The sequence below is a fragment of the Vipera berus genome, assembly GCF_964194415.1.
Source record: "Vipera berus genome assembly, chromosome: 1".
In the NCBI taxonomy this organism is placed as follows: domain Eukaryota; kingdom Metazoa; phylum Chordata; class Lepidosauria; order Squamata; family Viperidae; genus Vipera; species Vipera berus.
The window spans coordinates 357,840,339-357,866,506 of record NC_138202.1 but is presented as its reverse complement, the minus strand read 5'-3'; the positions used below and the strand labels follow the sequence as shown (position 1 = coordinate 357,866,506).

The 26,168-nt window shown below is 44.4% G+C and overlaps 1 protein-coding gene across 1 annotated transcript in view; it reads left to right on the top strand.

Moving 5' to 3' along the window:
- Window positions 1–26,168, top strand: part of DOC2B (double C2 domain beta) — a gene marked incomplete at both ends in the record, with an annotated part of 134,274 nt that overhangs the window by 10,019 nt on the left and 98,087 nt on the right. Inside the window, one exon of the mRNA XM_081346709.1 lies at window positions 25,438–25,517. Within this exon, the coding sequence (XP_081202835.1) occupies window positions 25,438–25,517 (80 nt within the window). The remainder of the gene's footprint in view (window positions 1–25,437; window positions 25,518–26,168) is intronic.

Genomic DNA, 26,168 nt, shown 5'->3' with positions numbered 1-26,168 from the left:
AGTTTTTAAGAAGAGACTGGACAGCCGTTTGTCTGAAACGGTATAGGGTGTCCTGCCTGAGCAGGGGATTGGACTAGATGACCTCCAAAGTCCCTTCCAACTTGATGATGATGTCTATGGCTAAGGCGGGACTAGAACTCACAGTCTCCCACTTTCTAGCAAGATACCTTAACCACTAGACCAGACTGGTCCCCAATATTCTCCATCTTTCAGAACATGGGGGGGGGAGTTTTTTGGGTGGGGAAGTGCTACTATCCAGTCAGGGACTGTGGCACGAAAGGGGCCTTTCCGTTCATTTGCTCCTCGCGCCACGTAGCTGCCCGGTTTTGGCAGTTCCACTTCGCAGCCTTCCATCGTCGGATTTTGGACGGAGAGCAGTGATGCCGCCGAGATCTTGGCAGAGCCGGGGGCTGGATGAAAGGATGAGCACAGCAGGACACTTTTTTCAAGGTTTGCAGCCGGAGGGGGCGGGGGGGGGAGGGAGAGAGAGAATATACACGGCTTGGAGGCAACGGGTGGAAGGTTTTGGACAATGCCAGTAGGATCATTTATTTAAGCACTGACCTGATGGTCTTGCATGGAGAACTTTATTATTTTTTTTTTCTTAAAGAAGACAGCAGCATGGCTGGAAGGAAATGAAAGAATGCCACCCAATAGGAAATAGGTTTCTGAGAATAAAAGTAGCGTGGCATTTCCTGGGAATAAAGCATTTATGAAAGAGAGAGTGAGTAAGAGAGAGAGAGAGTGAGAGTGAGAGAAAGAGAGAAAGAAAAAGAGAAAGAGAAAGAAAGAAAGACAGAAAAAGAAGGAAGGAAGGAAGGAAGGAAGGAAGGAAGGAAGGAAGGAAGGAAGGAAGGAAGGAAGGAAGGAAGGAAGATTATAACCAGTTGTTTTGGTGGGGCTGTTCTATTTGGCATTTAATAATAATAATAATAATAATAATAATAATAATAATAATAATAATAATAATAATAATAATAATAAAGTTGGAAGGGACCTTGGAGGTCATCTAGTCCAGCCCCCTGCTCAGGCAGGAAACCCTATACCATTTCAGACAAATGGCTGTCCAGTCTCTTCTTAAAAACTTCCAGTGTTGGAGCATTCACAGCTTCTGGAGGCAGGTTGTTCCACTGGTTAATTGTTCTAGCTGTCAGGAAGTTTCTCCTTAGTTCTAGGTTGCTTCTCTCCTTGACTAGTTTCTCTAAGCCCTAATGCAAATTGTTTATTTCTTTATTCCTTTCATTTATATCCCACCTTTATTGTTTGTATAAATAACTTAAGGCGGTGAACATGCTTAATGCTACCGGTAGAACAGAATATTTGCAAGCTCAGGCTTGCATTGAGGGGGCCCTTGGTGCTTGGTGGTCTTCTTGCAGACGTTTCATGACCCAACTAGGGAACATCATCAGTGCTAGAAGGGAGGGAGGGTTGTGGAAAAGGGAAGATGGGGAGGGGGAGGACTCTTCCTCTCCACAACCCCCCTCCTCTTTTTCCCCCCAGACAATATTTATTTATTTATTTATTTATTTATTTATTTATTTATTTATTTATTTATTTATTTGGTTTATATACCGCCCTATGCCCAAAGGACTCAGGGCGGTTTACAAGGCAAAATTTAAAAACAATCCAATATAAAATTAAAATAAAATTAAATTAAGTCTAGCTGCAAAAATTAAAATCACAATTTAAAAACATTAAAACCCCTCAATCCAGACCAGATAGCTCAAAGAGCCAGGTTTTTAGGTCCCGGCGAAATGAACGAAGGTCGGGGGCAGTCCGGAGTTCCGTTAGCAGTTGATTCCATAGGGCAGGCGCGCCCACAGAGAACGCCCTCCCCCTGGGGATCGCCCGTCGGCAATCCTTGACCGGCGGTACCCTGAGGAGGCCCTCCCTGTGGGAGCGCACAGGACGATGGGAAATTGACGCTGGCAGCAGGTGCTCCCTTAGATAATCCGAACCCATGCCATTACCTAGCTGGGTCATGAAACATCTGCAAGAAAACCAACAAACTCAGAGAGCACTGAGGATTCCACAATCCTCCTCCTCCTCCTCAACCCCACTGCCTACTAGCACAGATGATGTTCCCTAGCTGGGTCACGAAACGTCTGCAAGAAAACCACCCAGCTCAGAGAGCACCCAGGACCCCGCAGCCCTCTTCCTCCTCCTGCTGCTCAATTAAATTTTTAAACTGAAACTCATCAAGGAGAGAAGCAACCTGGAATTAAGGAGAAACTTCCTAACGGTGGTGACATTTAACCAGTGGAACTCCTTGCCTCAAGAAGTTGTGGGTGCTCCCATCAATGGAGGTTTTTAAGAAGAGACTGGACAGCCACTGGTCTGGAATGCTATAGGGTTTCCTGTTGGAGCAGGGGGCCGGACTAGATGACCTCCAAGTTCCCTTCCAGCTCTATTCTGATTGATTGGTTGATTTTGTCAGAGTCCCTTGGCTCCTGCCTTTCTCCAGATGGTCATCCTGTGGAGCCAGCTCCTCCACCGTGGTCAGAGAAGGGTGCAACTCACTTGCCAGAGTAAAGAAAGTGATTCCTTTCCTGCTGATAAATGTTAAAAAAACAAGAATACGAGGGACTTTTTATAAGCCAAAGTAAGAGAGGGATCACTTTCCTCAGCAGAGATTTACACTCTCATTTTAAGAGCAGCTTAATTAGGTAGAAGACACCCGTGATCGCAGAGACTCCGAAGAGTTGTCCCTTTTAAATTTATTTGTAATTTTATTTCACTTTTCCAACACACGGTACAGGAGCAAGGCTGCTAACCGTTTGTGCAGCCGCTCGGGAAAATATCTAGCAGTCTCCTCAGCAAAATCCTGTTGGGATTGACATTTTCGATCAATAATCAGGTTTTTTTTATTGATTGGAAAGGGATGTATAAGGAAAGAAGAGAATTATGTCATTCGGGAATGTGAAAGTACAGTTTACTACTGTATGTCACTACTGCAAAGAAAATCAGAAGTCACTTCTTTAAATCTTTCTTTCCTTCCTTCCTTCCTTCCTTCCTTCCTTCCTTCCTTCCTTCCTTCCTTCCTTCCTTCCTTCCCCTCCTTTCTTTCTTTCTTTCTTTCTTTCTTTCTTTCTTTCTTTCTTTCTTTCTTTCTTTCTTTCTTTCTTTCTTTTTCTTTCTTCCTTCCTTCCTTCCTTCCTTCCTTCTTTCCACCCTTTCTTTCTTTCTTTCTTTCTTTCTTTCTTTCTTTCTTTCTTTCTTTCTTTCTTTCTTTCTTCCTTCCTTCCTTCCTTCCTTCCTTCCTTCCTTCCTTCCTTCCTTCCTTCCTTCCTTCCTTCCCCTTCTTTCTTTCTTTCTTTCTTTCTTTCTTTCTTTCTTTCTTTCTTTCTTCCTTCCTTCCTTCCTTCCTTCCTTCCTTCCTTCCTTCCTTCCTTCCTTCCTTCCTTCCTTGCTTCTTTCCACCCCTTCTTTCTTTCTTTCTTTCTTTCTTTCTTTCTTTCTTTCTTTCTTTCTTTCTTTCTTTCTTTCTTTCTCTCTCCTTCCTTCCTTCCCTCAAATCCAATCTTAATGACGGTCATAGAGCAGCATAAGGAGGACAAACTGTAATTTGAAAAGAGAAAAATATATATAAAATACACAGTTAAAGAACAATTAAAACAACTATTTCAGACATATATACATATGTGTGTGTGTGTGTGTATATATATATTACATATACATGTACATGTACTTATACATACACAAGAATCTTATCTTGGTTTTTTTCTTTTTTTCTTTTTCTTATTTCCTTCTTTACTTTTTTGTAGCGTTTAACCCTGTAAAACAAAATCTTCAACTAAAAATTACATATTTTTAAGAAATAGAGAGATATTGACATTTTGAGGCCAAATCTTGCCAGGCAGAAACCCTTAAGGTACCAGTAGAGTCTCAGGTGGTTTGGGGAATTTATAATGGTTGAGAAATTTTTGTATAGGTAAAATGTTTTAATCTGGGGTAAGTTTCCCTGCAAGATTGGCTAATATAAATAGGTGGATAGAGGTACTGATTATAAGTAATTACTGTATTTATTTCTTGCCCAACCGTAACACCAATGAAATAATTTTATACATAGAAGGGAGGTTAAACAAATTCATTTATATCAGTGTTTTTCAACCTGAGCAACTTTAAGAAGGGTGGGGAATTCTGGAAGTTGAAGTCCCCCCCCCCTTTTAAAGTTGCCCAGGTTGAAAAATCCTGATTTATACATTTAAGGTCCTGTGGTTCTTCAGAGTCTGGGATAAAGGATGCAAGTTTTCTTTAATTCTGTCGTGGTCTTCATTTTGCGAGCAATTATTAACTTGCTTCTAAATGTAGCAGACGCTGTAGCAATGGATTCCTTCTGGGCTGGACTAGATGACCTTTAAGCTGCATTCCAGTCTTTCATTCTGCTTCATTTGCATTCTAATCTGTCCTCCGGATCCTGTTTGTAGCCAGCCAACATCATGACCCTGGCTGCTACTACGGAACCTTTGGATCACGTCAATATCCTTGGCGCTGAAAATATCTCCCGGATCGACTTCCACACATATCTTTCAGAGGTGCCGACTACAATGCCCATCCTCCTGGGCCAGAACGCACCCCTATTCCCTTGTCCTCCAGGCTGGGGAAAAAACCGCAAGGCAAGATTGCAGGCTGGTTAGCTAAGCTTGAGCGGTACCGTTGAAAGGCTGCGGTCTTTTTGATAGTCTTTGACAACCCAATGTTTTTTTCCTGGCTATCAGCTTGTCTATTGATCCTCTTTAACACCTGTAGGAATCCAGAGATAAAAAAAAACCATCTGGAGGATTTTTGCCGAACTGGAAATGTGAATATTTTGGTCTTTGGTAAGAGCACACTTGGAATACGACATCCAGTTTTGGTCACCACGATGTAAAAAAGATGTGGAGACTCCGTTTAGAAAGAGGGCAGAGAAGAGCAGCAAAGATGATCAGGGGACTGGAGGCTAAAACATATAAGGAACGGTTTCTGGAATTGGGTATGTCTAGTTTTATGAAGAGAAGGACGAGGGGGGTGACATGATAGCAGTCTTCCAATATCTCTGGGGCTGCCCCAAAGAAGAGGGAGTCAAGCTCTTCTCCAAAGTGCCCGAAGGCAGGACAAGAAGCAACGGATGGAAACTCATCAAAGGGAGAAGCAACCTGGAAGTGAGGAGAAATTTCCTGAAAGTCTGAATAATCAATCAGTGGAAGGACTTGGCTCCAGACGTTGTGGGTGCTCCATCATGGAAGGTTTTTAAGAAGAGACTGGACAGCCATTTAATAATAATAATAATAATAATAATAATAATAATAATAATAATAATAATAATAATAATAATAATAATAATAATAATAATAATAATAATAATAATAATAATAATAATAATAATAATAATAATAATAATAATAATAATAATAATAATAATAATAATAATAATAATAAGAAGAAGAAGAAGAAGAAGAAGAAGAAGAAGAAGAAGAAGAAGTTGGAAGGGACCTTGGAGGTCATCTAGTCCAACCCCCTGCTAAGGCAGGAAACCCTATACCATTTCAGACAAATGGCTGTCCAGTCTCTTCTTAAAAACTTCCAGTGTTGGAGCATTCACCACTTCTGGAGGCAAGGAGTTCCACTGGTTAGTTGTTCTAACTGTCAGGAAGTTTCTCCTTAGTTCTAGGTTGCTTCTCTCCTTGACTAGTTTCCATCCGTTGCTTCTTGTCCTGCCTTCAGGCGCTTTGGAGGATAAGCTTGGCTCCTTCTTCTTTGTGGCAGCCCCTGAGATATTGGAACGCTGCTATCATGTCACCCCTCACCCTTCTCTTCATTAAACTACACATACCCAATTCCAGCAACCGTTCCCTATATGTTTTAGCCTCCAGTCCCCCAATCATCTTTGTTGCTCTTCTCTGTACTCTTTCTAGAGTCTCAACATCTTTTTTACATCGTGGTGACCAAAACTGGATGCAGTATTCCAGGTGTGGCCTTACCAAGGCATTGTAAAGTGGTATTAGTATTTCACGTGATCTTGATTCTATCCCTCTGTTAATGCAGCCTAGCACTGTGTTGGCTTTTTTGGCAGCTGCAGCACACTGCTGGCTCATAGTTAAGTGATTGTCCACCAGGACTCCGAGATCCCTCTCACGGTTGCTACTATTGAGCAAGGTATCTTCTACACTATACCTGTACATTTGGTTTTTCTTGCCTAAATGTAGAACCTTACTTTTTTCACAATTGAATTTCATTTTGTTAGATAGTGCCCAGTGTTCGAGTCTGTCCAGATCCTCCTGTATTTTAAGCCTGTCTTCTGGAGTATTGGCTATTCCTGCCAGCTTGGTGTCATCTGCAAATTTGATGAGTTCCCCATCTATCCCCTCATCCAAATCATTAATGAAGATGTTGAAGAGCACTGGGCCCAGAACAGAGGCCTGGGGCACCCCACTACACACTTCCTTCCATGGAGATGCGGTTCCATTGAGGACCACACGCTGAGTACGGCCTGTCAGCCAGCTACGAATCCATCTGGTGGTAATGCTATCTAACCCACATTTTTCTATCTTATCAAGTAGTAGGTTGTGATCTACTTTATCAAATGCCTTACTGAAGTCCAAGTAAATTATATCTACAGCGTTCCTCTGGTCCACTAGTTTTGTCACTTGGTCAAAGAATGTAATAAGATTTGTCTGGCATGATCTGTTTTTGACAAACCCATGTTGACTTTTAGTGATGACTTTGTTTGCATCAAGGTGTTCGCTGATTTGTTGTTTGATTATCTTTTCCAGAATCTTCCCAGGTATTGAGGTCAGGCTGATAGGTCTGTAGTTTCCTGGATCTATTTTTTTTCCCCTTTTTTGAAGATGGGAACTACATCAGCTCTCTTCCAGTCCTCTGGTAGTTCCCCAGTGCTCCAGGATCTTTGAAAAATATAGTTCAGTGGTTCTGAGATCGCGTCTGCCAGTTCCTTGAGAACCTTGGGGTGTAATCCATCTGGTCCTGGTGATTTGAACTCGTCTAGGCTGGACAGGTGTTCACTTACCATTTTTTTTGCCTATCTTAACTTGCGTTTCTATTCTGTTTTTTATGGGACTGGAATAGTACAGGCTTTCCTACCTGAGCAGGGGGTTGGACTAGATGACCTCCGAGGTCCCTTCGAACTCTGTTATTCTGTTAATAGGAAATCTCCTGGGCTGCTGCTCCTAAGCATATTGAAATTGTCACATCCACCGATATCCGCCTTTTGCCAATCAAATCTCCCCATTCTCCTAAAGCAAGAGGCTGGCTGAGGAATTCTGGGAGTTGAAGTCCACAAGTCATAATATATATATATATATATATATATATATATATATATATATATATATATATATATATATATATATATATATATGTATGTATGTATGTATGTATGTATGTGTGTGTGTGTGTGTGTGTGTGTGTGTGTGTGTGTGTGTGTAAATTACTAACAAAGAATTAAGGGAGGCTGAGATGCATTTCTGACTCATTAGTCTTCATCAGTCAGACATACCCTTCTGAGATTCGAACCTGGGCTGACTGCACACCAGGCAGTGTTTTTACCTCTTGAACTGTCCGGTGTGACTACAGCCTGTTCGATGGCCTTTGAGATAAGGCTGAAAACAGGAGATAAAGATTTGCCCCATGTTTGGGGCCTAGCAAGGTAATCTAATAGTTAACATATGACACATATCTCTCCCCTTGCAGAAAGCTAACAGAGCGAGAAAGAACCTGTGGCTCAAGAGGTAAGAACACTGCCTGGTGTGCAGTCAGCCCAGGTTCGAATCTCAGAAGGGTATGTCTGACTGATGAAGACTAATGAGTCAGAAATGCATCTCAGCCTCCCTTAATTCTTTGTTAGTAATTTACACAAATATATGAACTGTCTGGTGTGACTACAGCCTGTTCGATGGCCTTTGAGATAAGGCTGAAAACAGGAAATAAAGATTTGCCCCATGTTTGGGGCCTAGCAAGGTAATCTAATAGTTAACATATGACACATATCTCTCCCCTTGCAGAAAGCTAACAGAGCGAGAAAGAACCTGTGGCTCAAGAGGTAAAAACACTGCCTGGTGTGCAGTCAGCCCAGGTTTGAATCTCAGAAGGGTATGTCTGACTGATGAAGACTAATGAGTCAGAAATGCATCTCAGCCTCCCTTAAATAGTCTTCAGGTCGCGGCGAAACGAGCGAAGGTCAGGAGCCATCCATGCCACAAAGAAGAGGGGGTCACGTTATTCTCCAAAGCACCAGAGGGAAGGACGAGCAACAGTGGTTGGAAACTGATCAAAGAGAGAAGCAACCTGGAATTAAGGAGAAACTTCCTGACAGTGAGGACAATCGACCAGTGGAACAGCTTGCCACCAGAAATCGTGGGCGCTCCATCACTTGAGGCTTTAAGAAGAGACTAAACAGTCACTTGTCTGAGACGGTATAGGTTCTCCTGCTTGAGTGGTGGGCTGGACTAGAAGACCTCCAAGGTCCCTTCCAACTATGTTAACCTGTTCTATTCTGTCCAAACGTGGGGCCATCATGTTTTATAGCCCCCTGCTCAGTCAGGAAATCTTATACCATTTCAGATCAAATGTTGGTCCAGCCTCTTTTTAAAAGTCTCCAGTTATGCAACACCCACAACTTCTGGAGGCAGGTGGTTCCACTGGTGAATTGTTCTAACTGTCAGGAAGTTTCTCCTTAATTCCAGGTCGCTTCTCTCCTTGGTTAGTTTTCATCCGTTGCTTCTTGTCCTGCCTTCAGGGGCTTTGGAGAATAGCTTGACTCCCTCTTCTTTGGGGCAGCCCCTGAGATACTGGAAGACTGCCATCATGTCTCCCCTCGTCCTTCTCTTCATTAAATGAGACATACCCAACTCCAGCAACTCTTCCTTGTATGTTTTAGCCTCCGGACCCTTGATCATCTTTGTTGCCCTTCTCTGTACTCTTTCCAGAGTCTCAACATCTTTTTGACATCGTGGTGACCAAAACTGGATGCCGTAATCCAAGCGTGGCCTTACCAAGGCCTTGTAAAGCGGGATTAACCCTTCACGTGATCTTGATTCTCTCCCTCTGTTGATGCAGCCTAGCACTGTGTTGGCAATTTTGGCAGCTGCAGCACACTGCCAAAATGGGTACGTTTGAAAATGGGTCCGTTGTTGAGAATGCCGGCCTAAAGATATTTGGCTCTTTAAATTCTGCTTGTTGTCTTTTCAGTGGTGGCTACGATGAGGATAAGACCCGTAGATTTGCTGAGCGGTTGTTCTGATCCAGGAAAATCCTCTTATTCGTTTCTAATTCAGACCACAGCGTTAGTTCCCAACCTCCATCTTTGCAGTTTCTTTTCCCCGTAGCCCACCGTTCTGCAAACGATGGCAGGTGGTTTGAAGCGACAAACGGTAGCAGTTTGCAAGTGATAAAAAAATCACTTTTCTTGATAATTTTATAAAGGTTTTTAATCAATATTTTAAAAGGTGGTTAACCCCCCCCCCCCAAAACTGGTCCTTGGAAGCATGTTAAGGATGCAGGCTTGATCAATGTTTGTTGGAAGGAGCCATTCTTTGCCGGCGATGTAAAAAAGAAGAAAGCGTCCTTATATTTACATTTAATTGTTTTTAAAGGTTATTTAATATTTTTTGGTTTGCTGGCCAGTGTAGCATTTGTGAGATGAGTGGTTGTCTGTCTGTCTGTCTGTCTGTCTATCTATCTATCTATCTATCTATCTATCTATCTATCTACCCACCCGTCCACCCGTCCACCCGTCCACCCACCCACCCACCCCTCCATCCATCCCTCCCTCCCTCCATCCACCTATCTATCTATCTATCTATCTATCTATCTATCTATCTATCTATCTACCTACCTACCTACCTACCTACCAACCTACCCACCCGTCCGTCCATCCATCCATCCATCCATCCATCCATCCATCCATCCATCCATCCATCCATCCATCTATACATCCATCCATCTATCTATCCACCCACCCACCCACCCATCCATCCATCCATCCATCCATCCATCCATCCATCTATCTACCTACCTACCTACCTACCTACCCGCCCGTCCACCCACCTATCCATCCATCCATCTATCCACCCACCCACCCACCCATCCATCCATCCATCCATCCATCCATCCATCCATCCATCCATCCACCTACTTACCTACTTACCTACCCACCCGTCCACCCACCCATCCATCCATCCATTATAAACTTATTGTAGCTCCTGCTTATCAGTCAGGAAAAAAAAATCCCTTTCCCCCAGCCTACTCGAAAAAGAAATAACGAATTTCAATAAATAAGCTGGAGAGCTTAAAAATAGATCAGCTAACAAAAGATTTTTCTTATAGAATATTGAAGTGCGCCCTGCAAATGTAAACAGGAATAATAATTGGGGAAGCAGCTGGGGGCAATTATACAGGTGGTCCTCCACTTACGACCACAATGGAGCCCAAATATTCCGCTGCTAAGTGATACATTTCTGAACTGAGTTTTGCTTTATGACCTTCCTTACCACAGTTGTTAAGTGAATCACTGCAGTTGTTCAATCAGTCACACGGTCCTTAAGTGAGTCCGGCTTCCCCCCCATTGACTTTGCTTGTCAGAAGGTCGCAAAAGGGGATCGCGTGACCCCCGGGAAGGCTGCGACCATTATAAGCTCCCTTCCAACTTATTATTATTATTATTATTATTATTATTATTATTATTATTATTATTATTATTATTATTATTATTATTATTATTATTATAAATACGAGTCAGTTGCCAAGAGTTTTGATCACATGATCTTGGGGGATGCTGCAATGGTCATAACTGTGAAAAAGAGTCCTAAGTTTCTTTTTTCAGTGCCGGGGCTGGACTAGAAGACCTCCAGGCTCCCTTCCAGCTCTATTCTGATTCATTGACTTTCCAAGCTGGTTTCAGACAAACAAAGTCAATGGGGATTCAATTGCATTTTAGAGTTTCTTACCAGTCATTTCTTAAACGCTGACTCATTTTTCAGGCTGCAATGAGCTACATTTCCAATTACAATAAATCCCCTTTAACAAAGGTAATCTTCAGCTAATATGTATACCAGCCATTTGGAAACCCGCCTTGATTGACAGACGAGTCCCAACCACCAAGAATGATACCAGACCCAAACTCATGATAACATCACATGACACCACCACCACACAACCATTCAAAAAGCAAATCCGAACCCACAATGATAACGATGCACAACCACAAAACAGAAACCTAACTACAGCTGCAACATCAGCCACTTTAAACCCCTCCAAACCACACAATAAGCAAACTGACACCCACTATAAAAACATAGCACCACCACAAACACGAAGCCGAACAAAAGCAGCACAACTCACCAGCTCAGGTCTAAGGCTGGCAGCTGAGACCAGCCCATCCACTCAAAACACATCCCCACCCAATCAGAACACACCCACCATTCAAAACACACTCCCACCCAATCAGAACACACTTAATCCCCCACCCAATCAGAGCACACCTCCACCCACAGAACACACCCCTTCTGGCAGTTTAAAAAAGAGGAACAAACAGCCACTACCACATGCTTCTCCCAGAAGAAGGAAGCTGAAGCCACCAGCCTGAGGATGATGGGATTCCGTCGAAACGTTGCTCCTACACCTTCAACTCTACGTGGGAAAAAACCCGAATGACCAAAGATCCACATACAAACACCCGCGAAAACCTCAGAAAACATATACATATACATACATACATACACACATATATAATATATGCATGTGTGTGTTTGTGTATGTTCCTTTTCTTCTCTTTTTTCTTTATATCTTTCTGCACCTCTATTTCTTTCTCTCCCTTTTCATCATTCGCTTTTCTCCTGTCTGTTAGGCTTTTTTATTTGTACATTTTATATATATAAAAAAAGTTATTATAGTTATTATAATAGGAATCTGTTAACTAACCAGAGAGCCAGTTTGGTCTAGTGATTAAGGCACCAGGCTAAAAAGCAGGAGACGGTGAGTTCTAGTCCTGCCTTAGGCATGAAAGGCAGCTGGGTGTCTTTGGGCCAATCACTGGGAGACGGTGAGTTCTAGTCCTGCCTTAGGCATGAAAGACAGCTGGGTGTCTTTGGGCCAATCACCGGGAGACGGTGAGTTCTAGTCTCACCTTAGGCATGAAAGCCAGCTGGGTGTCTTTGGGCCAATAACTGGGAGACGGTAAGTTCTAGTCCTGCCTTAGGCATGAAAGCCAGCTGGGTGTCTTTGGGCCAATCACTGGGAGACGGTGAGTTCTAGTCCTGCCTTAGGCATGAAAGCCAGATGGGTGACTTTGGGCCAATCACCGGGAGACTGTGAGTTCTAGTTCTGCCTTTGGCATGAATGCCCATTGGGTGGCTTTGGGCCAGTTCCTCTCTCTCAGCCCAACCCACCTCACAGGGTTGTTGTTGTGGAGAAATCGGGAAGAGGAAGGTGTATTGGATGTGTTTGCCACCTTGAGTTATTTGTAAAAATGATAAATAAATAAAAAGTAAACATAGATAGGTGTCGTGGTTCTGACAGAGAGACACAAATAAGGCAGAAAATGAGTAGGGAAAATGGCGGTAGCCACGCTCCTTTTCAAAATTGATGATAGGATACATGGATTTCCCATCTGTTTTGCCAACTGCTAAGCTCAAGGACGCGGTGGCTCAGTGGGTAAGGACGCTGAGCTTGTAGATCAGAAGGTCGGCAGTTTGGCGGGTCGAATCCCGAGTGCCGCGTAACAGAGTGAGCGCCTGTTACTCGTCCCAGCTTCTGCCAACCTAGCAGTTCGAAAGCACGTAAAAAATGCAAGTAGAAAAATAGGGACCGCTCCGGTGGGAAGGTAACAGCGTTCCGTGCGCCTTTGGTGTCTAGTCATGCCGGCCACATGACCACGGAGACGTCCTCGGACAAGCGCCGGCTCTTCGGCTTTGAAACGGAGATGAGCACTGGCCCCTAGAGTCGGAAATGACTAGCACGCATGTGCGGGGGAACCTTTACCTTTACCTAAGGTTGATAAAGGTGGACAAGGTGGCTCAGTGGGTTAGGATGCTGAGCTTGTCGATCAGAAGTTCAGCAGTTTGGCAGGTCGAATCCCGAGTGCCGCGTAGCAGAGTGAGCGCCTGTTACTCGTCCCAGCTTCTGCCAACCTAGCAGTTCGAAAGCACGTAAAAAATGCAAGTAGAAAAATAGGGACCACTACGGTGGGAAGGTAACAGCGTTCCGTGCGCCTTTGGCGTCCAGTCATGCTGGCCACATGACCACGGAGACGTCCTCGGACAAGCGCTGGCTCTTCGGCTTTGAAACGGAGATGAGCACCGGCCCCTAGAGTTGGAAACGACTAGCACGCACGTGCGGAGGAACCTTAAGCTCAGAGAGCACAAAGGACTCCACAATGCAACCCCGAACTACACAGATTCTCTTGGGTTGTGAGTTTTCCCTCTGGTTGTGCTGTATTTTCTTTTTAATAGTGTCCGCTGCGCCGAGTCGTTGCTGGCGAGATGCTATATAAAGTGATTAAATAAATACGCAAGGAAGACAATATGGTTTCAGAACCATATTGTTTTTATCGGTGCTTCCCAAGAACAAAAACAACAACAACCCTGCATTCTCATGGATGGGTGGAAAAACAAGGCAGTAACAGAGAAATGTAAATCAAACAGATAATTGTGATCATAATTAAAAACACTGCCTCCGGCATTATGAATCATTAAAGCGTTCCCCCCTGCCTCGTTAGAAGTTTCAAGGTTTTCGTTTGGTGGAGAAAAGGCTGGGGCCATCTCTCTCTCTGTGTGTGTGTGTTTGTGTATTTACATTTGTGTTTGAAATGTGCTGCCAATGGCAGAAATACTCTTACGAAAAGGATCGAACAAAGAAAAATGCAGAACAGAAAAATTAGAATTTGTTTAGGCCAAACCGTTGATACAAAATGCATTCATCAAAAAAATTCTTCGTATCCTAACAAGTCAGGTCAACCTGAGATCTAGTAAATTAAATCCATGTTTTGCAACCTCTGGAACTTTAAGATGGATGGATTTCAACTCCCAGAATTCCTCAGCCTGGCTGGGGGAATCTGGGACTTGAAGTCCACCCACTTTAAAGCTTATTGGCTGGGGACTTCTGAGAGTGGAACTACGCCCCCCCCCCCTTAAAGCATGCTGGCTGGGGAATTCTGGGAACTGAAGTCCATCCATCTTAAAGCATGCTGGCTGGGGAATTGAAGTCCACCCATCTTAAAGCATGCTGGCTGGGGAATTCTGGGAGTCGAAGTCCACATGTCTTAAAGTTGCCAAGGTTGGGAAATGCTGTGTATTTAGGCAGGATTAACCTAGACTTAGTGTTACTCAACTCCCACTGTTTGGCACATTACAAAATAGGACTTTCCATGCTTCTAGTCCTCACAGTTTTAACCCACAGACCTGGCCAATAAAGCTGGAATTTATTTTAAAAAACCCAAAATTTCCTTTACAATTTTGCAGTGGCCTCCTGAACAATTTATGGATTGCAATTCCGACTTTTCCTCTTGATGTTTCAGACAAGCTCTGCCAATTTCCCCCCCCCCACACACACAAAGAGGATTTAGATGATGGCTTTATTGAGAGAAGTGTCTGTGTGCATGTGTGCGTATACCGATAGAAGAGAATATTTGTAGTTCAGGCTTGAAATGAGGGGTCTTTGCTGCTCTCTAAGCTGGGTGGTTTTCTTGTAGACATTTCATTACCTAACTAGGTAACATCATCAGTGCTAGAAGAGAGGGAGGTTTGCAGAAAGAGGAGGAGGAAGAGGAAGACTGTGGGATCCTGGGTGATCTCTGAGCTTGTTGTTTTTTTGGCAGACTTTTCATGACCCAACTACCGGTAGATAGCATCATCAGTGCTAGAAGAGAGAGGTGTTTGCAGGAGAAGAGGACTGGGGGTCCCCTCTGAGTTGAGTTGTTTTCTTGCAGACGTTTCATTACCCAGCTGGGTAATCTCATCAGGGCAGGCGTGTCTGTGTACGGGTCTTTGTGTTCAGTGAACGATTACAAAATGGTGGACAGTGAGGAAGCAAGTCTCCTTTTTCTTACCTAGCCAAAGAAACCTTCTCCAAAGTGTTTGGAGTCTGTTTTTGGATGGGATACCTCACCGAGTTCCGAAGGACCTACAGGTAGTCCCCGATCTACGGCCACAATGGAGCCCCAAATTTCTGTTGTTAAGTGAGATGTTTGTTAAGTGAGCTTTGCCCCATTTTGCAACCTTTCTTCCCACAATTCTTAAGAGGATCACGGCAGTTGATAAGTTAGTAACCCGGTCGTTAAGTGAATCACGGCAGTTGATAAGTTAATAACCTGGTCGTTAAGTGAATCACAGCAGTTGATAAATTAGTAACCCGGTCGTTAAGTGAATCACGGCAGTTGATAAGTTGGTAACCCGGTCGTTAAGTGAATCTGGCTCCCCCCGTCGACTTTGCTTGTCAGAAGGTCGCCAAAGGCGATCACGTGACCCCAGGACTCTGCAACCGTCATAAATGTGAGTCACTTGTCAAGTATCCGAATGTAAATTACGTGATCCTGGGGATGCTGCAACGGTCGCAAGTGTGAAAAACGATCTTAAGTCACTTTCTTCAATGCTGTTGTAACTTTGGACAGTCACTAAACAAACCGTTGTAAGTTGAGGACTTCCTGTACTCGGAGGTGACTTATGACCGGGATTCATTCCGCCGGGGCCTGAAGACCTGGCTCTTCGAGCTCTCTGGCCCAGGCTGAGGATTAATTTATTTTAATTGGGGTTTTATTTATACAGGGATAAATTTAATCTTTTTTAAACTTGGTTTTTAACTTTTGTATTTTTGGTTTTTAATTACCCTGTAAACCGCCCTGAGTCCTCCGGGAAAGGGCGGTATATACCGGTAAATGTAATAAAATAAAATAAATAAATAAATTTGAAGATCTGATGGTTTTCCCCTCACCCAGATTGGGAAATACCGCACGATACTTAGTCCCCAACTTACAACTCCAACTGAGTCCAACGTTTCGACTGCTTAGCAAGACGGTTGTTAAGTGAGTTTTGCTCCATTTCATGACCATTTTTTGCCACAGTCGTTAAGCGAATCACTGCAGTTCTTAAGCGAATAACTCGGTCGTTAAGTGAATCTGCTCCTCTTATTCCCTTCGCTTGTTGGAAGCAACTGGAAAGGTTTATACATGGGGATCACGTGACCCCGGGACAGGCCTGAATCTGGATCACTTGACCTCCGTGCTCGAAATAGGGAAAAACAACAACAAATTCAGAATTTAGTTTGAAGATTTAAACGCTGTAATTCAGATAGTCCTTGACTTACAGCCCAGAATTACCCTTGCTAAAGCAACGGTCGTAAAGTGTGAAAACCGGTGACGGCTCACAGTTTTCAGTGCCTTTCCGGCTTTGAAAGGCCACTAAACGAATGGGCGTAAGTCCAGGACACCCACCCACCCACCCCCTTAGCGGGAAAGTCCACAGATCGAACTTGATAAATAAATTCAACCTTTCAGAACATGCCCCTTATGGCAGAGAAAAAGGCAGGAGCCCAGGCCGAGCACACCTGCCTGCAGCATTTATTTATTTTTTTAATATTTTATTTTTCTTTCAACTAATAATTATTATTTTTTTTTAAAAAAACCAACATTAATAATAAAACCGAAACGGTGTAAATGAGGGCCACTTCTGGGATTGCTGCAATGGCTCTGAGGCATCTGGATAAGCAGATTTGTTTATTTCATTTTTTATTTTTTATTTTTAAACACACCGGCTGCAGTTTAGTTTGCAATCTCGGGGTTTCTAATTAAAAGCCCGATTGGAGGATTAATGTCAAGCGTGAAGCAAAACAGAAGGTTGGGGGGGTGGGGTGGGGGGGGACCGAGAGCAGATTGCAAAGGGACCGGGCGGTTTGTGCTAAGCGCTGGTGGCGGAACGCGAGCCAGCACTGCAGGGGAGATTTCCTGCACACACTGCAGATATTCCGGTGGTCCTCCACTTACGACCGTTCGTTTAGCAACCGTTGGAAGTTACAACGGCACTGGAAAAAAAGTGCTTGTTGTCCTGCTTGTCCAATTACATGACTGTGGGCGTAAGTGTGAAAAACGGTCGTAAGTCACTTTTTCCAGCGCTGTTGTAAGATGGAACGATCACTAAACGAACGGTTGTAAGTTGAGGACTACCTGTGTTTTCAAAAATTCAACCCCCAAAGCTATCTAGAAACTCAGTCAATATTTTTGGAGAGTCATCCTGGTGGAAAAAAACTGCCGTTTGTAACTTTAGAGCAGGGGGGTCTTCAAACTGGGCCCTTTTATGACTTGTGGACTTCAACTCCCAGAATTCCTCAGTCAGGCATGCTGGCTGAGGAATTCTGGGTGTTGAAGTCCACAGGTCATGAAGGGGCCATAGTTCCCTTATGCTGGCTCAGGAATTCTGGGAGTTGAAGTCCACAAGTCATGAAGGGGCCATAGTTCCCCCATGTTGACTGAGGAATTCTGGGAATTGAAGTCCCCAAATCATGAAGGGGGCCATAGTTTCCCCACACTGGCTGAGGAATTCTGGGAGTTGAAGTCCACAAGTCATAAAAGGGCCCAGTTTGAAGACGGTGGTAAGTCAAGAACTATCTGTTCTCTTTCAATGTAAAGTTTGCTCCTTTTCTTTGTGCGGGTTGCAGTGTGGCACACGTGTGTGTGTGTGTGTGTGTGTGTGTGTGTGTGAGAGAGAGAGAGAGAGAGAGAGAAGATCTGCAGTGATGTTTTTGATACTTCGAAAACAGGCCCGTCTCTTTTACGCCGTGAATTTCCCTGTGTGAAATGGGAAAATTTTCTTTCCTTTTTCTATTCAGCCTCTATCGGGGAGAGTCAGCCAAGCAAAGAGACTGTCTCCTCTATTAAGTCAAGGAACCGACGTGGTTGTTTTTTTTCCCTTTCTCATTTTTCGCGGCTCATCGAAGTCGCAAATTGTGTTGAGATGTTCACTGTTCGGCGTCTCTGCCTTATGACCCTGCAAACCGTTTCGTTTGCAGTTTTGCAGGTCCTTCCCCCAAGACATTCAAGAAGAAATGTAAATTCTTTTCATAAATACGTGAGTGTTGTGTAGATGTGGGTATTGCTGCCCAGAGTCCCAGGGAGGTTGAGATGGCCAGCTATAAAAATGGAATTAAATAATAACAATAACAATAATAATGACAATAATAAAGTTGGAAGGGGCCTTGGAGGTCATCTAGTCCAGAGGTCCCTAACCTTTTTTGGCACCAGGGACCGGTTTCATGGAAGACAATTTTTCCATGGACCGGGGGTGGAGGGGGTAGGGCGGGGGTTCAGGATGATTCAAGTGCGTTACATTTTTTGATAATTTTCTAAAAAAAACAAACAAATAAATAGTGCACTTATTTCTATTATTATTACATTGTATTAGATTAGATCAGTGACTTTCTGCTTCTACGAAAGTGGGAAGGAAGAGAGAGAGAGAGAGAGAGAGAGAGAGAGAGAGAGAGAGAGAGAGAGAGAGAGACCTTTGGCACAGAGGCAAGGATAGAAAGCACCTGTTTCCACTTTTATGTTTTGTCAAGGTTCTAGTCCTCATGGACACATTCCAAAGCCTCTTGAAAATTACAAATGCCTAGAAGTTGTTTTAGAGAAATCCATCAAGCAAACACTGGGGCATCCAGAAAAATGGGATTTTTGGGGCACCTGGGACTGGTTCCGTGGAGAGAGGTTTTTCCACAGACCGTGTGCGTGAGTGGTTTTGTGTGCTGCCTGCAACCCACGGTTGGGGCTTTGCTTGTTTGTGCGGCCCAGTTGCTGGCAGGCCGCTGCCCTGTACCGGTCCACGTGCCAGGGACCCCTGCCCTACACCATTTCAGACAAATGGATGGACATTTGCCTATTATGACTGCTTATGTGGCATCGAGTGGGTATTGACTCCTAGCAACTACAGACTTAGAACCTATTGTTTAGTGACTGTTCGAAGTCACAACGGCACTGATTTTTTTCTCCACGTGGCCATTGTGGGACATTCCGACCAGCAAAGTCAACGGGGAAGCCAGATTAACTTAGCGACCGCATTACTAACTTAATGACTGCCGTGATTCGCTTAACAGCTGTGGCAAAAAAGGTCACAAAGTGGGCCAAAACTCACTTAGCAACGGCCTTGCTTAGCAATGGAAATATATTTCCGTTGCCAAGCGATCGAATTTGGATCACGTGACGGGGGGGACGATGTAATAATGGTGGCAAGCCTGAAAAACAGTCCTAAGTCATTTTTTTCAACACCGTTGTAACTGCGACTTACAAACGGTTGTAAGTTGAGAACTGCCTGTAAAAGTAATCCACCTGAGCTAGAAAGGGATGCCAAAGGCCAAATATGGCCCGGAGGCCATAAAAGGCCCAGATCTGCCATAGTGTTCTGTACCAGCCTGCTACTGGCCCTGCAGAAAAGGCAACCCCTTTACAAACGGCAAGAGGCTGGAATTACGCCTGCCAAATTTATTACTACAAAAACAAACAAGACACGAACCAAGAAACAGGAGCTTTGAAACACTATCCGAGCGGTTGCTTTCAGCAAACCAGCCCTCCCCTCACATTCCCCTTATATAGAGTTCAGGGCGTGGCTTCTCTCTGCCTCCTTCCGAGAAGCCCCATTGCCTTCCTCTGTTTACTCCTAATTGACTGCCTCCTGCGTCGGGCGTCCTTGAACAGGGCCAGCTGTGGGTCATCTTCATCCACACTGTCAGGCTCACACAGCTGGGTCTCCGTGGTGACCAAGTAGGAGGGGCCTGGCTGAGGGCTATCATCAGCAAGATCTTCAACCCCCTCAGCAAGGTCTAGTACACCCCCCTCCTCCTCTGAGTCGTCCGACCCAACTGCCGAACCCACAGGCTGACCCTGAATCACAACACATAGAGATTCTCTACTAATTACCCATTTGACTCTTCCGCCTGGTTCTGCCAGTCTCTCTCCTACAATTTTATGGAGATTCTCCATCATCCAGGTCGTGCTTGTCCCAAAGGTGCTTTTTTCATGAGGCAACTGGACTTTCCTGTTTTTCTTTGAAAATGTTTCACTTCTCATCCAAGGAGCTTCTTCGGCTCTGACTGGATGGTGTGGAATGGGAGGATTTATACTCCTTGCAGACAGCTGGTCATTTGCATCCTTTTAGAGAGTCGTTGAGGCCATCTGGAGGTTTACCAGAGTGGTGCAAACGGGTGTGGAGCCTTCTTGGAACCGCTGAAAGGGCCGTATGCAGATGTGCAGATCTGTACATCGGGGAAACCAAACAACCACTTCACAAACGCGTGGCACAACATGGGAGAGCAAACCCAACAGGACAAGAGTCCATCTGCATTTGAAACACAGAGGCCGCTCTTTTGAAGACAGCGAAGTCCACATTTTGGACAGAGAGGACCACTGGCTTGAAAGAGGGGTCAAAGAGGCCATCTGTGTCAAAATTGGGCAGCCCTTCCCTCAACAGAGGGGGAGGGATACAACATCATTCTGTCTCCTTTCAGTGGTTACAAAAGGGCTCCACACACATTTACATCGCCAGGTGGCCCTGAGGAGACAGGTAACCTTCCCAATGGCCTCAACAACACTCTGTTGATGTTAGCTGCGAAACCGTGTCCGACCCATCGCAACCCCATGGACAATGTTCCTCCAGGCCTTCCTGTCCTCCACCATCTTCTGGAGTCCATTTAGGCTCACGCCTACTGCTTCGGTGACTCCATCCAGCCACCTTGTTCTCTGTTGTCCCCTTCTTCTCTTGCCCTCCACCTTTCCCAGCATTAGGCTCTTCTCCAGTGAGTCCTTCCTTCTCCTTAGGTGGCCAAAGGATTTGAGTTTCAACTTCAGGATCTAGCCTTCTAAAGAGCAGTCATGGTTGATCTCCTCTAGGACTGACAGGTTTGATCGCCTTGCAGTCCAAGGGATTCGCAGGAGTCTTCTCCAGCACCACAGTTCAAAGGCCTCAATTCTTTGGCGCTCGGCCTTTCTTATGGTCCATCTTTCACTGCCATACATTGCAACTGGGAAGACCATAGCCTTGACTATACGCACTTTTGTTGGCAGGGTGATGTCTCTGCTTTTTAGTGTGCTCAACGACTGTCTAAAAGAATGCAAATGACCAGCATTCTGCAAGGAGTATAAATCCTTCCACCCTCCGCCATTCGGTCAGAGCTGAAGGAGCTTTTTGGATGAGAAGCGAAACGTCTTCAAAGAAAAACAAAGGAAGTCCAGTTGCCTCTTGAAAAAAAAGCTTCTTTGGGGCTCTCCTACAATTGCGTTGTAAAATTTGAAATAATTTCAAACCCCCGTTTTTGCCTCGTCTGTTGCCTAACTAAAAACCCAGCCCAGCCCAGGTTACGTGACAAGATATTCTCGGGCAATTTAAATCGCTCCCTCTTCTGATTTTGCAAACGAGGGTTCGTAATTCCACTCTCTTCCATTCCGAACAAAGCTTCTCGAGCATCTGGAAGGTTCAAGGTGACCCCGGAATTAAGGCAGGACACCCTCAGCACTGCCTCTCATCCATCACTAAACTGTGCCAGCCCTCACATTACAGCTTAGCTACTTTGGGCAAATTAACCCCAGCAGCGACGATCGACAATGCCGGCCTGTTTAAAGAACAAATGGGCCAGAGGTATTTCAGCAGGTGGACAGGGGGTGTCTGCCTGCAAATGGACCCTGCCGGAACTAGACTTGATAATATTAAATCCCCTGGCAGAGGGGGTCACGTTATTCTCCAAAGCACCAGAGGGAAGGACAAGAAACATTGGTTGGAAATTGACCAAAGAGAGAAGCAACCTGGAATTAAGGAGAAACTTCCTGACAGTGAGGACAATCGACCAGTGGAACGGCTTGCCACCAGAAATCGTGTGCATTTCATCACTTGAGGCTTTAAGAAGAGACTAAACAGTCACTCGTCTGAGACAGTATGGGTTCTCCTGCTTGAGTGGTGAGCTGAACTAGAAGACCTCCAAGGTCCCTTCCAACTCTATTCTATTCTATTCTATTCTATTCTATTCTATTCTATTCTATTCTATTCTATTCTATTCTATTCTATTCTATTCTATTCTATTCTATTCTATTCTATTCTATTCTATTCTATTCTATTCTTCTACTTCATTCCATTATTCTATTCTATTCTATTCTATTCTATTCTATTCTATTCTATTCTATTCTATTCTATTCTATTCTATTCTATTCTATTCTATTCTATTCTATTCTATTCTATTCTTTATCTCAGAGCTGTCTCAAAGAAGAGGGAGTCAAGCTATTCTCCAAAGCACCTGAAGGCAGGACAAGAAGGAATGGATGGAAACTAATCAAGGAGAGAAGCAATGAGGAATTAAGGAGAAAGTTCCTAACAGTGAGAACAATTAACCAGTGGAACAGCTTGCCACCAGAAATTGTGGGCGCTCCATCACTGGAGGTTTTTAAGAAGAGACTGAACAGTCACTTGTCTGAGATGACACAGGTTCTCCTGCTTGAGTGGGGGCTGGACTAGAAGACCTCCAAGGTCCCTTCCAGCTCAGTTCTATTCTATTTGTTCGTTTGGTATTTCTCTTTGTATTTTTCACTGCTCATTACTAAGTCATTGTTTTGCTTTAATTAGGGACGCGCTGGGAGTCTCTATCTCATTGCATCAAGCTAGGAATCTGATAAAGACAGAAATGAATAAACAAACCATCTTCCTGCATTAGATTTATGATATATTTAGCCGCCCCACTGTTCTCTTACGGGATAATTGCAAGGTTGCATGCAGGAAGGCAAAAAAAATAAAATAGAATCCAAATAATGGCTGCAACTACAGATAATTCCTGACTAATCACCAGTCACTTAGCCAATGTTCAAAGTTACAACAAGCCCTAAAACAGGGAGCTATGCCCCAGTTTCAATCAGATCAATCAGAATAGAGGTGGAAGGGACCTTGGAGATCTTCTAGTCTGACCCCCTGCTCAGGCAGGAAACCCTCTACCATTCTAGGCAAGTGACCGTCCCGTCTCTTCTTTTGAAAACCTCCAGTGTCGTGTCAAACTCACAACGTCATGTGACGTCCCGCAACGTATTGGAGCTTTTTCTCCATTGCCGGCAATGGGGTGGGCGCAGTTTTGGGATGACGCGTCTGGCCTGCGGGCTGACAGTTTGACACCCCTGATTTAAAGCATGCAGGCTGGGGAATTCTGGGAGCTGAAGTTCGTAAAGTCGCCGTCGTTGCCCAGCCCTGTTCTCTAACGATTAAACTGAAGGTTATCAGTGGGTGATCAAGGTTTCCTGGGAGGTGTGGATCAATAATAGTCAACATTGTGAAAGCAACGAGTGATTAAAAATCAAACTCTGTTGGTTTTGGTTTTTTGATGAATAAGTTAGTAGATGGTCTGAATGCTCTAGATGTAATTGATCTTGATTTTTGGAAAGCAAAGTATCCCGTAATGTTTGGATTAGTAAGGTCTGGTATCCCCTCTATGAGAAGGCTGGGGTGAAAACAGTTCTCATCAGCGCTTCTTTGAATAAGCTGCAGCGAAGGTTCTAGTCCTGGTAGAGGTAGGATTATCAGGTTTGCATAAAACTAAATGCAAAGAGACTAGAAAAATAAAAACAGAATCCCAAATGATCATGTTAAGTAAAGGGAATGACATCAAAAATGAAGTTTAATAGGCCAAATGCTGAGTTCTTGACTTCTGGTGACCGGTTGCTAGTCCCTGTTGTTTTCTTGGCAACATTTGTAAAAGCAATTTGTACTTGTCTTTTTCCTGGGGCTGAGAAGAGGTGACTGGCCCAAACTCATCCAGCTGGCTTTATGCCCAGAACTAACAGGCTCCAACTTTCTAGCCTGGGGCCTTAATCTGCACCAAATTAGCTCTTTTTATATGCATTAAGAAAGAGTTTTCAAATACATTATATACCTTTCCCATTCTTCCCATGAATATGGACCCAATTATCTACCTTTGGCATAAAGCAATCAGCTTTCTGGAAGCCTTTATCAGCCTTTCCTGGGTTTTTCCCATCATCTTTAATTGAGCGTTGAATTCATTTTCAAGAAGGCGTAGCACAAAAGGAAAAAGGGCTGAGCAAGGAAGAGGAAAACGGTATTCAAATCCCAATTAATATTTCCTTCCAGTCCCGACTCCTGGTGAATATACGGATAAGTCTCTGAGATTTTATTTGCACCCATTTTGCCATTGCCTTCATCCTAGGGCTGAGAGAAAGCGGCTGGCCCAAAGTCACCAGTTAGTTTTGTACCTAACTCCCAATCTCCCAGCTTCTAGCGCAGGGGTAGGCAACCTCGGCTCTTTTATGACTCATGGTCTTCAACTTCCATCATTAACTATGGGGGGTGAGGTGTTACCCCCCGTTGATAGGGCCCGCAACTTGGGTGTCCTCCTGGATTCACGGCTCAGTTTGGAAGATCATATAGGAGCCGTGGCCAGGGGGGCTTTTGCCCAGGTTCGCCTGGTGCGCCAGTTACGGCCCTATCTGGACCGAGATGCGCTACGCACAGTCACCCATGCGCTCGTGACCTCCTGGCTAGACTACTGCAATGCTCTCTACATGGGGCTGCCCCTGAGGACCACTCGGAGGCTTCAGCTGGTGCAGAATGCAGCCGCGCGAGTTGTGATGGGAGTCTCCCGATACTCCCATGTAACACCTCTTCTCCGCGAGCTGCATTGGCTTCCGGTTGCCCTCCGGGTGAGATTCAAGGTGCTGGTGATGACCTATAAAGCCCTAAATGGCATGGGCCCGGATCATCTAAGGGAGCACCTGCTGCCAGCGTCAATTTCCCATTGTCCTGTGCGCTCCCACAGGGAGGGCCTCCTCAGGGTACCGCGGGTCAAGGATTGCCAACGGGCGATCCACAGGGGGAGGGCGTTCTCTGTGGGCGCGCCTGCCCTATGGAATCAACTGCCAACGGAACTCCGGACTGCCCCCGACCTTCGTTCATTTCACCGGGACCTAAAAACCTGGCTCTTTGAGCTATCTGGTCTGGACTGAGGGGTTTAATGTTTTTAAATTGTGATTTAATTTTTGCGGCTAGACTTAATTTAATTTTATTTTAATTTTATATTGGATTGTTTTTAAATTTTGCCTTGTAAACCGCCCTGAGTCCTTTGGGAATAGGGCGGTATATAAACCGAATAAATAAATAAATAATAAACTCCCAGAATTCCTGAGTCAGCATAGCTGACTCAGGAATTCTGGGAGTTGAAGTCCATGAGTCATAAAAGAGCCGAGGTTGCCTACCCCTGTTCTAGCGTGTTGCCTTCATTCCTCACCATCAACCACTTAATGGAGCCTCCAAAGACAGTCCACTTTTCAGAGCTTTTCCTGCAACCTCACCTGAACCTGATTTTTGCAGAAACTTGGAATGCGATCTTTTTTCGCTACCGTTAATTTATAATTTAAGAGGAAACAAAAGGATTTTCCTTTTAAGGTACCCTGTGTTCTTTTCTCTCTCTCTCTCTTTTTTTTTCCAGCTGCGCTGGGGACGTTAGATTTCAGCTTGCTGTATGATCAGGAAAACAACGCACTTCACTGCACAATCAACAAGGCCAAGGTAGGTGTCCACCCATTTCTGAAAACCCACCGTTTGCTCTGTGGATCAAACACGATGCCAGAGTTAACGTTGGCATCCTGAGCACATAACTTTAGGCTCAGCATCCTCTGGCTTATAAATGTTATGGTTTGGAAGTTCGGACTCTTCTATTTACCAGTTAGTTTCAAAAAAAACTGTTTTGCAGCGCGTGAAGCTTGAAGCTAAGTCATGCCAAAAGAATTCGAGGAGCGAATAACAGAATAACAGGATAAGGGAAGGGACCTTGTCGGTCATCTAGTCCAACCCCCTGCTCAAGCCGGAGATCCTACCTACACCATTTCTGACAGACGGCGGTCCAGTCTCTTCTTGAAAGCCTCCGCTGATGGAGCACCCACAACTTCTGGAGGCAGGTGGTTCCACTGGTTAATTGCTCTCACTGACAGGAAATTTCTCCTTATTTCTAGTTTGAATCTTTCCTTCCATCAATTTCCACCCGTTGTTCCTTGATTAGTTTCTGGCCTTTGTGGGCTTTGGAACATAGATTGTCCCCCTCAATTTATTCTCCAAAGCACCTGAAGGCAGGACAAGAAGAAACGGATGGAAACTAACCAAGGAGAGAAGCAACCTAGAATTAAAAAGAAATTTCCTGACAGTGAGAACAATTAACTGGTG